At 72.4% G+C, this 14,506-nt stretch overlaps 2 protein-coding genes across 2 annotated transcripts; both read right to left on the bottom strand.

Annotated features, from left to right (window-relative positions):
- Positions 1 to 1,665: 1,665 nt before the first annotated feature.
- On the bottom strand, positions 1,666 to 5,437 carry UBE2S (ubiquitin conjugating enzyme E2 S). The gene is given in 6 exon segments (XM_064503603.1): positions 1,666 to 2,259; positions 3,121 to 3,287; positions 3,290 to 3,310; positions 3,497 to 3,644; positions 4,786 to 4,806; positions 5,208 to 5,437. Coding segments are annotated over 6 exon segments (666 nt in total). The 5' UTR covers positions 5,211 to 5,437; the 3' UTR covers positions 1,666 to 1,953.
- Positions 5,438 to 7,813: 2,376 nt separating this feature from the next.
- Positions 7,814 to 14,506, bottom strand: SHISA7 (shisa family member 7). Its single transcript, XM_064503611.1, has 6 exons — positions 13,980 to 14,506; positions 12,903 to 13,057; positions 11,589 to 11,651; positions 10,907 to 11,044; positions 8,743 to 8,994; positions 7,814 to 8,142 (listed from the first exon to the last, which is right to left on the bottom strand). The coding sequence occupies exons 1-6, from the start codon at positions 14,504 to 14,506 to the stop codon at positions 7,814 to 7,816; spliced, it is 1,464 nt and encodes a 487-aa protein (XP_064359681.1).

Below are 14,506 nucleotides of genomic sequence, written 5' to 3'. Positions count from 1 at the left end.
CAGGGAATAACCTGGGCAGTGGGGATTCTCTAGTGGCTGATATAGGGTTGTGCCCCCCCAACAGCCCCCCCGAGACTGGTTTGAGGGGTCCCCGGCAGCCCCCCCCCCCATATATACACACATTGAGGGGGGGAAAATAGGGCAGGGAATAACCTGGGCAGTGGGGATTCTCTAGTGGCTGATATAGGGTTGTGCTTCTCTGCAAACAGGACCCCCCCCCGTCCTGCCCCACCCCACCCCAGGGGGGCCCAGGCATCCGGGGGGGGACCCAGCCGTCCGGGCTCCTACCCAGCTCCCTCCCGGCCCAGGCGCTCGGGCCCCTCCCAGCAAAGGGGGATGGGGGGGCAGGGGCAGCTCTTACGTAATTGCCCCCCCCCGGGGTGGTAATTGGGGCAATTTGCCAGGTGGGTTTTGAAGTCACCGGCACGTGCAGGGGCGGAGCCTGTCTGTGGCCACGCCCCCGGGGACCCAGGCGTCCGGGGGGGGCCTCACTCCCCTCCATGGCCCCCCAGGGGCCCAGGCGTCCGGGGCCCGTGACGCGTGCGCTGCCCCCCCGCAGCCCCCGGGTGCTGGGAGCAGATGGCCGCGACGCTGCGGGGGGCCGGGGGGGGGGCAGCGCCCATAAAGGCGCATTAACGTCGGGGCCAATTAATCAACGCTGGGGGGGGGGGCAGCCGGGGAGGGAGAAAAATCATATTGCAAAGCATCATGGGAGGTGGCAGTGCAGGAACTACAACTCCCAGCATGCCCCGGGGCAGCCAGGCCCTGCCGTGGCTGGCAGGGAGGCGCAGAGCATCATGGGAGAGCGAGTCCCCAGGGCGGGGGTGGAGGTGCGACGGGCGAGCGTGCGGCACGAGGGCGGGTGTGCGACAGCGCGAGACCCCCGGCAAGGGGCAGCACCGGGGGGGGGGAGCGGGGGGGCTCCGCCAAGCAGAGTCACCTCCGTCTTCGGAGGAGGATCCAGGCCAGGTCTGACGCCCAACCCGAGTCCGCTCCAGCCCCGAGGGAAATCCAGGCCGGGTTTAGGCTCTCAGCCCAGCTCAGCGGGGATCCAGGCCGGGCTTTTCCTCCAACCCCAGGCCAGGCTTTACCCGCACCCGGTCCTGGCCCTGCTCCTGGCCGCGTTTTGCCTCCACCCGCCTGAACCCGGGCTCCAGCTCCAGTCCAGGCTTTGCCCCGCTCCGTGATCCAGGCCGGGTTTTGCCCCCCAGCCCCAGCCCAGGCTTCACCCCGCTCCGTGATCCAGGCCGGGTTTTACACCCCCAGCTCCAGTCCAGGCTTTTCCCCGCTCCTTGATCCAGGCCGGGTTTTGCCCCCCAGCTCCAGTCCAGGCTTTGCCCCGCCCCGTGATCCAGGCCAGGTTTTGCCCCCCAGCTCCGGTCCAGGCTTTGCCCCGCTCCGTGATCCAGGCCGGGTTTTGCCCCCCCAGCCCCACCCTCACACTCCAGTCCAGGCCGCGCCGCAGATCCAGGCCGGACTCTGCTTCCAACCAGCTCCAGCAGCCCCAGTCCGACCCGGCTCCGGGGATCCAGGCCGGGCTCTGCCCCCACCCCAGCCTGGCCCAGGCCCGAGTCCAGGCCAGGCTTTGCCTCCACCCCAACCCCCCAATCTGCCCCCCCCGGGGCAGATCCCCCCCCCCCCAGCAGGGAAGACAAACAGCAGCACTAGAAAAAAAAAAGATGCCTTTAATAACTTGCAGTGCGTTTTTTTTGTCCTTTTTGGTGTTTTTTATAATTTAAATAACTTAAAGAGATAAAGGGGGGGTCTCACCCCCCCACACACCCCCCCTCAAAAAAAAACCCAACCCCCAAAACCCCCCAAACAAAAAATTAGTAGGTGGGAAGAGAAAAGGGACAGTTTATTAGGCCAGGCCGCCCCCCCCCCCAAGGGGGGCCGTGCGGGAGGGGGCGGGGACGGGGCCCCCCCCCCGGTCCATGGGGCCCCCCCGCGCCCCTAGAGCCGCCGCAGGGCCCGTTTCTTATCAGTCTTCTTCTTGGCCAGCAGCTTCTTGTCACGGTCGCCGGCGTGCTTCTTGGCCATGGGGCCCTCGGGGGGGGCGGCGGGGGCCGAGGTGGAGGCGCAGGGGTCCGGGGGGGCGCGGGGGGCCCCCCCGGGGCGCAGGGCGGGCGCCTGGGCGTGGATCTCGGTGAGGAGGCGGGCGCGGGCCGCGTACTCCTCGTAGTTCTCCAGCAGCAGCCGCCCCGCTTCCTCGTTCAGCGCCGACTCGGGGTTCGGGTGGATCAGGAGGCATTTGATGGTCTGGGGGGGGGAAGGGGGGTTAGCGGGAGGCCCCGGACGCCTGGGCCCGCCGCCTGGGAGGGGCCCTGACAGGAGCCTGTTCCTGACCCCAACCACCCCCCTTGGACCCCCCCCCCCCACCAGCTGCCTCAGCCCTTGCGGCCCCTCCGAGGTCACCAGGAGACCCCGGATCTACCCCCCAGCCCCCCAGTTCATCCCAGGACACCCCTAATTTAATCCCAGGTCCCCCAGTTCATCCCAGCACACCTCTGATTTAACCCCAGCTCCCCCAGTTTGTCCCTGGGACACCCGTAATTTAGCTCCAAGTCCCCCAGTTCATCCCAGGACACCCCTAATTTAACCCCAAGCCCCCCAGTTCCCCCCCAATATAACCCCCAAACCCCAGTTTCCCCCAGGACATCCATAATTTAACCCCAAGCCCCCCAGTTCACCCTGGGACACCCCTAATTTAGCCCCAAACCCCCCAGTTCCCCCCAGGATACCCCTAATTTAGCCCTAAGCCCCCCAGTTCATCCCAGGACACCCCTAATTTAACCCCAGCTCCCCCAGTTTGTCCCTGGGACACCCCTAATTTAGCCCCAAGCCCCCCAGTTCATCCCAGGACACCCCAATCTAACCCCCAAGCCCCCCAAGACACCCCTAATTTAGCCCCAAGCCCCCCAGTTCCCCCCAAGACACCCCTAATTTAGCCCCAAACCCCCCAGTTCCTCCCAGGACACCCCTAATTTAGCCCCAAGCCCCCCAGTTCATCCCAGGACACCCCTAATTTAGCCCCAAGCCCCCCAGGCCCAGGCGGGGGCAGCCGGGGGGATTCAAGGCCCCGGGGCCCCCCAGCCCCCCCCCCGCGAGCCCCCCGCTCACCAGCAGCACGTGCCGGATGCCCAGCTCGGCCTTCCAGTCGCGCTTGAGCACGTTGACGCAGATCTCGCCACTGGGGCCCACGTTGGGGTGGAAGATCTTGGTGAGGAAGAAGCCCTTGGGGGGGGCCGCCGGGAACTCCTTGCCCAGCACCAGCTTCATGCGGAAGACCCCCCCGCGTAGGGGGTGCCTTCTGGGGGGGGGGGGAGAGGGGGGAAAGGGGTGAGAGCCGGCCCCGCGCGCTCCCCTCCCGCTTGGCTCGGTCCCGGGGGGGCCCCGTCCACGCGGGGGGGCACCGCACCCAGGCCGGGCTGCTGCGGGGACCCCGCCAGCCCCACGCTGGGGGGAAAGGGCCCCCCCCGCCCCCCCGGGCGCTCACCGGGGCCTTCGATGGTGACCTGCACGTCGGTGATGTCCTCCTCGTTGGGGAAGAGCTTGATGCCGTCGGGGGGGTCCGAGGTCAGCAGCGACACCTCCTTGTAGACCAGCCGCAGGATGTGGGGGGGCAGGTTCTCCACGTTGGAGTTCTGCGGGGGGGGGGGGAGAGGGGCGTCAGAGACCCCCCCGGCGGCACCTCCCGCCCCCCGCGCCGAGCTGAGACCGGCCGACTCGCTCCACGCCACAAACCCCAGGGGCTTTTAGGCCTCCTCGTGCTCCCCCCCCCCAAAATGGGGGGTATTTTGGGGGGCGGACGGGGAGCCCCCCCCTGCACACAGCCACATCGGGAACCAACCGAGCGCGGCTCATCCGGCAGCCAAAAGTTTGGGCAGCGGGTGCTGCCGGGGGGGGGATCATTAGCAGCCCCCCCCGCTAATAAGTGCCCAGAAACAGCCCCGGATCCGAGACCAAACGTCCGGGAAGGCCACCGAGGCCCCGACGCGCCGGGAAGGAGCCGGTCGCCGCTCCGGGCTCCCCGAACGCCAAAAACGCCCCCCCCCTTCCATCCCGAGCCCCCCCGGACCTCAGCACCCCCCAAACATGCAGGAGAGGAGCCCCCAAAAGAGGATTGGGGCAGCAAAACAAACTGCCCCCCCCCCGGGCTGAACTGTCCCCGCGGCTCGGAGCCGCAGCCCCGAGCGCGGCCCGTTCCCCCCCCCCCGGACGTATTGTTGTCGAGCGGCCGGTGCCGAGGCCTAGGCAGCCGCTGGGCCGGGCCCAAGATGCCTCCGCAGCCCAGACGCCACCGCGGAGCGGCCTCGGCGGCCGAGGGGGGACAGGGACGGCAGCGGCCCAGGGCAGCGGGGGCGAAACCCTCCGCCAGCAGCGAAGGCCTCGCGCCAGGGCCGGTCGCTTCCGGCACCTCCTCCCCGCCCCGGCCCGGCCTGCGGACCCGGAGCGAGCGCAGGCCCCGGCCGGGGGGGATTCGGCCCCCCAGACCCTCCAGAAAGGGGGGGAGCGGCGGAGGTTTGGGGGCGGGTTTGGGGGAGCCTCGCACCCCATTTTTCCAGCTCGAGCCCCCTCGGCTGCTGCTTTTCCTCCTCCAGCGGAGCAACTCCGCGCGCTCAAAACTTTCCCGGCCTGCGACAGGGAAAGGGGGGCGGCGGCACCCGGAGCTTCGGCGCTGCCCCGGGGCTGAGGCCCCCCCGGACCAGGCCCTGGGGCACCCGGTGTGGGGGGGGAAGGGGGGGGTGCCAGGCCCGGCCCCAAACCCGCCGTTTCTGCACTCACCTGCCAGGCGCCTCGAGTCTCCTGCAAAGGAAGGAAAAAGGGATGAAATGAGACGCTGCTGCACCGACAGCTCGGGGGGGGGGGGCACCTGGGGGCTGCATTTAACCCCCCTCCCCAAACAAACAGGCCCAGAAGCACAGAAAGTTTCAGGCTGCTCCCCCTTTTTGGGCTGGTTTCAGCCTTTTTCTGGCAGGGCCCGACACAGCCACGCGGGGGGGGGGGGAAGGGGGGGCCATGCATCCCCCCCCCGCCGGTCAGCCTGAGGGGAAATGGGCGCTGGGGGCAAAGGGGGAGGCAGCTGCGGAGGGGGGTTGGGTCCCTTTTGCCCCCCCCAAACCCTGCCCGGCTCGGGGCAGGCCACAAACAGCGCAACCCCCCCCCCCCCACGCACGGAGGGGCCCAGGCGTCCGGGGAGCACTCACCATGGCGCTGGGCCCGGCAGAGGCCGCGCAGGGCCCCCCCTTCCGCCGGGGGGGCCTCGCCGGGTGGCCGGGGGGGTGGGGAGAGGCAGGGTCCGCAGCAGGGCCCCCCCCTCCCCACCGGAGAGCGGCAGGTCCCCGCCGATCCGCGGCGCCGCCGCCCGCTCCCGCCGCCGGCCCGGCCGCCGCCGCCCACCCGTCGCACTGAGCGCAGCGTGAGCCCAGCGCCGCCCTTTATCACCTCCGGGCCCCGCTGGCCACGCCTCCCCGCGCCGCGCGCCAATCAGGGCCCCCGGGGCCGGCGGCTCCGACCCGCCCCCTCCCGGCGGGGGGGTGGACCTGGGCCGCCGGTGTCAACGGCGGACGCGGGCCAATGAGGAAGGAGGGAAGGGGGCGGGCGCTGCGCGCTGATTGGTGGGTTCGGAATACGAAGGTCGCGAGGCGGAAGGGGCGGGGCGGGGAGCGGCGGTTGTTTACGCCGTAACGGTCGGCGGGAAGGGGCGGGGCGGGAGCGTTTGAAATGGCGGATTGGCGGGCGGCTCCGCCAATGGGAGGCGCCAGAGGCCGCGCGGGGCGGTGGGACGGGAGGGGGGAGGGAGGGGAGGGCTCCGCCGGTGGGGCGGGACTTCCCCCCGGTGCCGGCAGGGGTGTTGCGTCACTGAGCGGCAGCCGGAGCAGCCAATCAGCGAGGGAGGCGGGAGGACCGGCCTCGCCAGGCCTCATTCATATTAATGTATGCAAATAGGGGCCGGCGCGGGGGCACATGGGAAACCCTCGTCCTGGGGGAGGTGAAATGCCCCCCCCCAGTCCCATGGGACCCCCCCAAACTGGGACCTCCAAACTGGGACCCCAGTCCCACGGGACCCCCCCCAGACTGGGACCCCAAACCACCCCCCAGTCCCATGGGACCCCCCCAAACTGGGACCCCAAACCCCACCCCAGCCCCATGGGACCCCCCAGACTGGGACACCCCCCAAACTGGGACCCCCAAACTGGGACCCCAGTCCCATGGGACCCCCCAGACTGGTACCCCAAACCACCCCCCAGTCCCATGGGACCCCCCCCAAACTGGGACCCCCCCCAAACTGGGACCCCAAACCTCACCCCAGCCCCATGGGACCCCCCAGACTGGACCCCCCCAGCCCCATGGGCCCCTGGCCCCCCCGGAGCCCCCCAGGCCCCCCATTTGCCCCCCCATCTCCCCACTGAATCCAGGCGAGTCCCAGGCCAGGAAACATCTGTTTATTCCCCAAAACCCTCCCGCCCTCGGGGCCCCCCCAACCCCCCCCGCAGGCCACGAGGTTTTTTGCTTAAAATTGGGCTTAAAACCCCCCCCGTGCCAAGGGGGGGAGCACACGCGTGTGCGAGGGGGGGGGACACACATAGGCGAGGGGGCACACGCGTGTGCGAGGGGGGCACACGCGTGTGCCGCCGCCCCTCCCCGGGACCCCTCATGCCCCCCCGCCGCGGGGTGTCCCCTGCCCGGGGGGGGGACGCTAAGGCACATGGGCCCCGGGGGGGGGCCGCGGCGGGGGCACGCGTGTGCAAGGGCACGCGTGTGCAAGGGCACGCGCACGGGCAGCCACACATGTGTGCATGCACAGCCCGTGCCGCCCCCCCGGCTCCGGGTTTGCCCCCCCCTTTGCTATGGCTTCGATTTGGGGCCCCAGAGGACGCGGGGGGGGGCACACGCGTGTGCGAGCGCCCCGTGCACGCGTGTGCGCATCGGCGTGCAGGGACACGTGTGCACACGCGTGTGCCGGGGCCGGGGGGGGGGGGGCTGAGACCTGACAAACTCACTGGGACGGATATGTACAAGGCCGGGGGGGGCCAAACGCCCCCCCCCCCGGCGCTGGGTGATTACATCATCAAAGCACAGTTGTGATGTCATGGGGAAAGGGGGAGTTAAAAACGGGCGCTCTCTCCGGTGACATCAGCGGAGAGAGGTGACATCATCAAAAAGGGCTCCGCCCACCCCCGTGGCACGCCCGGGGACGGGAGGCGGAGTCTTGGCAGTGACATCATGGTGAGGCGGGCGCCTGTGCCCTGTGACATCATCACCGACCTCGTCGCCGGGGAGGGGAACCCCCGCCCTGTGACATCACCAACGTCAACAACGCCGCCCCGGCCGATGACGTCATCGGGGGGCAAGGGGAGTCCACAGTGCTGACATCATCGGAGGGCAGTCCACAGTGTTTACATCATCGGGAGTCGAGGGACCCCGTGGGCTTGACATCATCGAGAAGCGGCGAAGGCCTCGGGGGTGCCGGCACCCCGGGCGCCTCTGACATCATCGGGGCCCGGGAGACGGACGGCGAGTCCGGCGCTGTGACATCATGAGACGGCGAGTCCAATGCTGTGATGTCACAGTCCGCGGCTGTGACATCATCAGCTGTCAGGTCCCAGGCTGTGACCATCGTTAGCTGCCGAGCTGAACGCTGTGATGTCATCGGCCGCCGAGTCCAAGGCTACGACACCATCGGCCACTGGGCCAAACACTGTGATGTCGTCAGCCACCGAGCTCAACGCGATGACATCATCAGCCATCACCGTGCACCGAGCCCGAGGCTGCAGTGTTGTTGGCCGCCCAGTCCAAGGCCGTGACGTCATCAGTTGTCGAGCCCAAAGCTGTGACATCGCCGGCTGCCGAGCCCACGGCTGACGTCGTCACCTGACAAGTCCGAGGCCGCGACATCATCAGCTGCTGAATCCAAGGCTGTGATGTCATTAGCTGCCGAGCTGGATGCCGTGACATCGTCAGCTGCTGAATCCAAGGCCGTGACATCATCAGCCGCTGAGTCCAAGCCTGTGACATTGCTGGCTGCTGAGTGCAGAGGTGACGCCGTCAGCCGCTGAGCCAAGGCTGTGACGTCACCAGCCGCCGAGCTGAACGGTGTGACGTCATCAGCCACCAAGTGCAGAGCTGTGACATCATCAGCTGCTGAATCCAAGGCCGTGACATCATCAGCCGCTGAGCCAAGGCTGTGACGTCACCAGCCGCCGAGCTGAACGGTGTGACGTCATCAGCCACCAAGTCCAGAGCTGTGACATCATCAGCTGCCGAGCGCCGTGACGCCCTCGGCCGCCCAGTCCGAGGCTGTGACACCGCCCCGTGTCACACCGTGCCGTGTCACACCGGTCCATGTCACACCGTGCCGTGTCACACTGAGCCGTGTCACACCGCGCCGTGTCGCACCGCGCTGTGTCGCACCGTAGCGTGTCGCACCGTAGCGTGTTGCACCGGTCCGTGTTGCACCGGTCCGTGTCGCACCGTGCGGTGCCGTGTGCCGTGGTGCCGTGTGCCGTGACACGGTGCGGTGCCGTGTCCCACGGTGTCCCACGGTGCCCCGCGGGGCGGGGGGGGGCGGGGGGCTCAGACGGTGACCTCGTTGCGGCTGCCGGTGCGGAGGCGGGGGCCCGGGGGGGGCCCGGGCAGCAGCTGGAGCTGCTCGGCGGCGGCGGCGGCGGCGGCGGCCGGGGGGGCCGCGGGCGGCGGGGGGCGGCGGCGGCGGCGGCGGGGGGCGGCGGCGGGGGGGGCCCGGGGCGGCGGGGGGGCAGGGGGGTGCCGGTGGGCGCCAGGCTGCCCTGGGAGGCGGCGCGGGGCGGGGGGCGGCGGGGCGAGGGCGGGGGGGCCGCGCCGCCCCCCGGGCCCGCGGCACGGTGCCCCCCCCCGCCGCCGCCAGCAGCAGCTCCTGGGAGGCCACGCGGCGCGGCGGCCCCCCCGGGCCGGCCCGGCCCCCCGGCAGCGGCAGCGTCCCCCGCGGCGCCTCCCAGGCCTGCTCCTGCTCCGCTGCGGGGGGGGGGGGGGGACGCGTCACCGCGGGGGGCACGAGCGCACGGGGGGGGCACGAGCCCGGGGGGGGGGCACGAGCGCATGGGGGGGGGACACGAGTGCATGGGGGGGGCACGAGCGCATGGGGGGGGCACGAGCGCGGGGGGGACACGAGCGCAGGGGGGACACGAGCGCATGGGGGGCACGAGCGCGGGGGGGGCACGAGCACGGGGGGGGCACGAGCACGGGGGGACACGAGCCCGGGGGGGGGACACGAGTGCATGGGGGGCACGAGCACGGGGGGGGCACAAGAGCATGGGGGGGGCACGAGCATGGGGGGCAACACGTCACCACGGGGGGGGCACGAGCCCGGGGGGGCACGAGCATGGGGGGCACAAGCACATGGGGGGGGCAGGAGCACGGGGGGGGCAGGAGTGCACAGGGCGGGTGCAAGCGCACGAGGGGCACGAGCACGGGGTTGGCGTGAGCACGCGGGGGGCTGGGGGGCTGCGGGGGCCTGGCGTGCGTGGGCGTGCCCCCCCTTGCACGCGCGCGTGCGAGCTCACCGAGGCGCTTGAGCGAGGCGCAGCGGGCGCGGGGGGGCTGCCGGGGGGCGCGGGGGGGCCGGGACGTGGGGGACCCCGGCGTGCGTGGGCGTGCCCCCCCTTGCACGCGCGCGTGCGAGCTCACCGAGGCGCTTGAGCGAGGCGCAGCGGGCGCGGGGGGGCTGCCGGGGGGCGCGGGGGGGCCGGGGCGTGGGGGACCCCCGCGTGCACAGGCGTGCCCCCCCTTGCACGCGCGCGTGCGAGCTCACCGAGGCGCTTGAGCGAGGCGCAGCGGGCGCGGGGGGGCTGCCGGGGGGCGCGGGGGGGCCGGGACGTGGGGGACCCCGGCGTGGGTGGGCGTGCCCCCCCTTGCACGCGCGCGTGCGAGCTCACCGAGGCGCTTGAGCGAGGCGTAGCGGGCGCGGGGGGGCTGCCGGGGGGCGCGGGGGGGCCGGGACGTGGGGGACCCCGGCGTGGGTGGGCGTGCCCCCCCTTGCACGCGCGCGTGCGAGCTCACCGAGGCGCTTGAGCGAGGCGCAGCGGGCGCGGGGGGGCTGCCGGGGGGCGCAGGGGGGCCGGGACGTGGGGGACCCCTGCATGCACAGGCGTGCCCCCCCTTGCACGCGCGCGTGCGAGCTCACCGAGGCGCTTGAGCGAGGCGCAGCGGGCGCGGGGGGGCTGCCGGGGGGCGCGGGGGGGCCGGGACGTGGGGGACCCCCGCGTGCGTGGGCGTGCCCCCCCTTGCACGCGCGCGTGCGAGCTCACCGAGGCGCTTGAGCGAGGCGTAGCGGGCGCGGGGGGGCTGCCGGGGGGCGCGGGGGGGCCGGGACGTGGGGGACCCCGGCGTGGGTGGGCGTGCCCCCCCTTGCACGCGCGCGTGCGAGCTCACCGAGGCGCTTGAGCGAGGCGCAGCGGGCGCGGGGGGGCTGCCGGGGGGCGCAGGGGGGCCGGGACGTGGGGGACCCCTGCATGCACAGGCGTGCCCCCCCTTGCACGCGCGCGTGCGAGCTCACCGAGGCGCTTGAGCGAGGCGCAGCGGGCGCGGGGGGGCTGCCGGGGGGCGCGGGGGGGCCGGGACGTGGGGGACCCCCGCGTGCGTGGGTGTGCCCCCCCTTGCACGCGCGCGTGCGAGCTCACCGAGGCGCTTGAGCGAGGCGCAGCGGGCGCGGGGGGGCTGCCGGGGGGCGCGGGGGGGCCGGGACGTGGGGGACCCCGGCGTGCGTGGGCGTGCCCCCCCTTGCACGCGCGCGTGCGAGCTCACCGAGGCGCTTGAGCGAGGCGCAGCGGGCGCGGGGGGGCTGCCGGGGGGCACGGGGGGCTGGGGGGCTGCGGGGGCCTGGTGTGCACAGGCGTGCCCCCCCTTGCACGCGCGCGTGCGAGCTCACCGAGGCGCTTGAGCGAGGCGTAGCGGGCGAGCTCGGCGCGCACGGCGCTCTCGTACGAGGGCGGCAGCAGCGAGAGGTTGTGGAAGGAGCGGGAGCAGCTCAGGCCTCCGGCCCGCGGCCCCGGCGGCACCCGCCAGTCTGCGACGGGGGGGGGGGGGAGCTGGGGGGCTGCCCCGCGCCGTGGGGCAGGGACCCCCCCCCCAGGCCCCCCCATGTGCCGTGGGGCAGGGACCCCCCCGACCCCCCACACGCCATGGGGCAGGGACCCTCTGGACCCCCCCGTGCCATGGGGCAGGGATCCCCCAGACCCCCCCGTGCTGCGGGGCACAGACCCCCCCCATGAAATAGGGCAGAGACCCCCCCCCGCAAACCCCCATGTTATGGGGCAGGGACCCCCCCGTAACCCTCTGTCATGGGGCAGAGACCCCTTATAGCCCCCCCTCCATGGGGCACCCCCCCATATCCCCCCCCGCCATGGGGCAGCCCCAGACCCCCCCCCCGACCCCCCCATGTTATGGGGCAGAGACCCCCCCATAGGCCCCATGCTGTGGGGCAGAGCCCCCCCATCCCCCTGCACTGTGGGGCAGAGCCCCCCCCTCCCCTCCATGGGTCCCCCCTGCCCCCCCCCGCGCCGTGGCCCCCCCCGGCCCCCCCCGCCATGGCCCCCCCCCCCCGGCCCTACCCAGCGTGGCCGCGTGGTGCTCGGGGCTGCCCACGTCCAGGTGCAGGTAGTTGTGCAAGTTCTCTGCGGGGGGGGGGGGCGGGGGGGGCGTCACCCCCCGCTCGTCAGTGCCCCCCGTCACCGGGGCCAGCCCCACGGCCTGCCCCACGGCACCCCCCCAGCCCCCCTCCCTGCCCCACGGGACCCCCCCAGCCCCACGGCCTGCCCCACGGCACCCCCCCAGCCCCCCTCCCTGCCCCACGGGACCCCCCCAGCCCCACGGCCTGCCCCACGGCACCCCCCCAGCCCCCCTCCCTGCCCCACGGGACCCCCCCAGCCCCACGGCCTGCCCCACGGCACCCCCCCAGCCCCCCTCCCTGCCCCACGGGACCCCCCCAGCCCCACGGCCTGCCCCACGGCACCCCCCCAGCCCCCCTCCCTGCCCCACGGGACCCCCCCAGCCCCCCTCCCTGCCCCACAGGACCCCCCCAACCCCATGGGGACCCCCCAGCCCCCCTCCCTGACCCATGGGACCCCCCCAGCCCCACGGCCTGCCCCACGGGACCCCCCCAGCCCCCCTCCCTGCCCCATGGGACCCCCCCAGCCCCACAGCCTGCCCCACGGCACCCCCCCAGCCCCCCTCCCTGCCCCACGGGACCCCTAAACTGCCCTCCCTGCCCCACAGGACCCCCCCAACCCCATGGGGACCCCCCAGCCCCCCTCCCTGCCCCATGGGACCCCCCCAGCCCCACGGCCTGCCCCACGGGACCCCCCCAGCCCCCCTCCCTGCCCCACGGGACCCCCCCAGCCCCACGGCCTGCCCCACGGCACCCCCCCAGCCCCCCTCCCTGCCCCACGGGACCCCCCCAAACCCCATGGGGACCCCCCAGCCCCCCCTCCCTGACCCATGGGACCCCCCAACTCCCCCAGGGACCCCCCCAGATCCCCCTCTCTGCCCCATAGGCCCCTGTCCCAGCCCCATGGGACTCCCAAATTGCCCTCCCTGCCCCATAGGACCCCCCCAGCCCCCTCTCCCTGCCCCACGGGGCCCCCAAACCCCCGGGGACCCCCCCGAACCCCATGGGGACCCCCAAACCCCCCTCCCTGCCCCACAGGACCCCCCCAAACGCCACGGGGACCCCCCAGCCCCCTCTCCCTGCCCCACGGGGCCCCCAAACCCCCAGGGACCCCCCTGAACCCCATGGGGACCCCCCAAACCCCCCTCCCTGCCCCACAGGACCCCCCAGCCCCCTCTCCCTGCCCCCCAGGACCCCCCCAAACGCCACGGGGACCCCCCAGCCCCTTCTCCCTGCCCCCCCCGCCCCACATCCGCACCGTGGGGGCCCTTGCAGGCCTTGGCGGGGCCGTAGAGGCCCTTGGGGGGCCGCGCGGGGCCGTTGTCGGGGGGGCCGGGGCCCAGGGCCGCGCTGCTGCGGCGCTCGGGGCGCTCGCTGCCCCCCGCCTGGTGCCGCAGGATGTCCACCAGCGCCCTGGGGACACGGGGGGGACACGGGGACCGCTCAGCCCCCCGCGGGCCGGGGGCAGCAGCTCGCACGCTTGCAGGTGTGAGCAATCACGCGTGTGCACGCTTGCACGTGGGCATACTTGCATGTGTGCACGTGTGCGATCGCACGCATGCACCCTTGCACGTACGCACGCTTGCACATGTGCACATGCTTGCATGCATCTTTACATGTGTGCATGCTTGGACACGTGCACATGTGCATGCTTGCAGGCGTGCAGCTTCATACATGTGCATGTTTACATGCTTGTACATGTGCCTGCTCACATGCGTGCACCTTTATGCATGTGCATGTTTGCATGCTTGTATGTGTGCACATGTGGCTGCTCACACGCATGCACCTTTACACATGTATGTGCACGTTTGCATGGTTGCACGTGTGCATGCTCGCATGTGTGCACCTTTACACGTGTGTGTGTACATTTGCATACTTGTATGTGTGTGCATGTGCATGCTTGCACGTGTGCACATTTACACGTGTGCACGTTTGCATGCTTGCACATGCGCCTGGTTACACACATGCACCTTCACACGTGTGCACGTTTGCATGGTTGCACGTGTGCATGCTCACATGCGTGCATCTTTATGCACGTGCACATCTGCATGCTTGCACGTGTGCATGCTCACATGCGTGCACCTCTACACGTGTGCACGTCTGCATGCTTGCACGTGTGCATGCTCACACGCGTGCACCTCTACACGTGTGCACGTCTGCATGGTTGCACGTGTGCACATGCTCCTGCTTGCACGCGTGCACGCTTACACGTGTATGCGCACGTCTGCATGCTTGCACGCGTGGGTGCTTGGACACATGCCCCTTCGCACGCGTGCACGTCTGCATGCTTGCACACGCGCAGACGCCCACGCGTGCCCCCGGCCGCGGCGCACACCTGGGCACGTTGATGTCGCGGGCGCGGGGCCGGCGCGAGGCCTTGCCGAAGGCGACGCGCAGAGCCACGCCGGCGGCCAGGGCGAAGGTGACGACGCCGCAGACCACGTAGACGGTGCTGCCGGGGCGGGCGGGCGCGGGGCGGGCGCCGGCGCCGGGGCCGGGGGGGCCGGGGGAGGCGGGGGCCGGCGTGGCGGCCCAGCGCGGCGTCTCCACGTTGGTGCAGCGCGCCTGCTCCAGGCGCCGGGCGCGGTGCTCGCAGCAGAAGCGGTAGTGGCAGGTGCCGCAGCAGAAGCGGAAGGCGCCGGTGGAGCAGTTGAAGGCGGCGTCGTACTGGCCCATCACGTCGTAGTAGCCCTGGCAGAGCTCGGCCCCCGGGCGCCGCAGGTGCCCCAGCGACGGCGACGGCGACGGGGACGGGGGACGCGGGGGACGCGGGGGACGCCGGGGCCCCGGAGCCGCCGACGGCAGCAGCCCCGGGCGGGCGGCCAGGCCGGCCCAGAGCAGCGCTGCCACCGCCGCCTGCAT

The sequence above is a fragment of the Dromaius novaehollandiae genome, chromosome 39 (genome assembly GCF_036370855.1).
Source record: "Dromaius novaehollandiae isolate bDroNov1 chromosome 39, bDroNov1.hap1, whole genome shotgun sequence".
NCBI lineage: Eukaryota > Metazoa > Chordata > Aves > Casuariiformes > Dromaiidae > Dromaius > Dromaius novaehollandiae.
The sequence above is the reverse complement of the archived record's forward strand: the minus strand, read 5'-3'. Positions and strand labels throughout refer to the sequence as shown.

Bases quoted from the DNA above. Each gene is read 5' to 3' on its own strand.
- SHISA7 (XM_064503611.1), bottom strand. From the start codon at position 14,506: ATGCAGGCGGCGGTGGCAGCGCTGCTCTGGGCCGGCCTGGCCGCCCGC. The intron at 11,652-12,902 runs GTGCGGATGTGG...CCCCCCCCGCAG, and splicing joins GGCCTGCAAGGGCCCCCACG to AGAACTTGCACAACTACCTG. The intron at 8,995-10,906 runs GTGAGCTCGCAC...CCCCCCCCGCAG, and splicing joins CGCCTCGCTCAAGCGCCTCG to CGGAGCAGGAGCAGGCCTGG.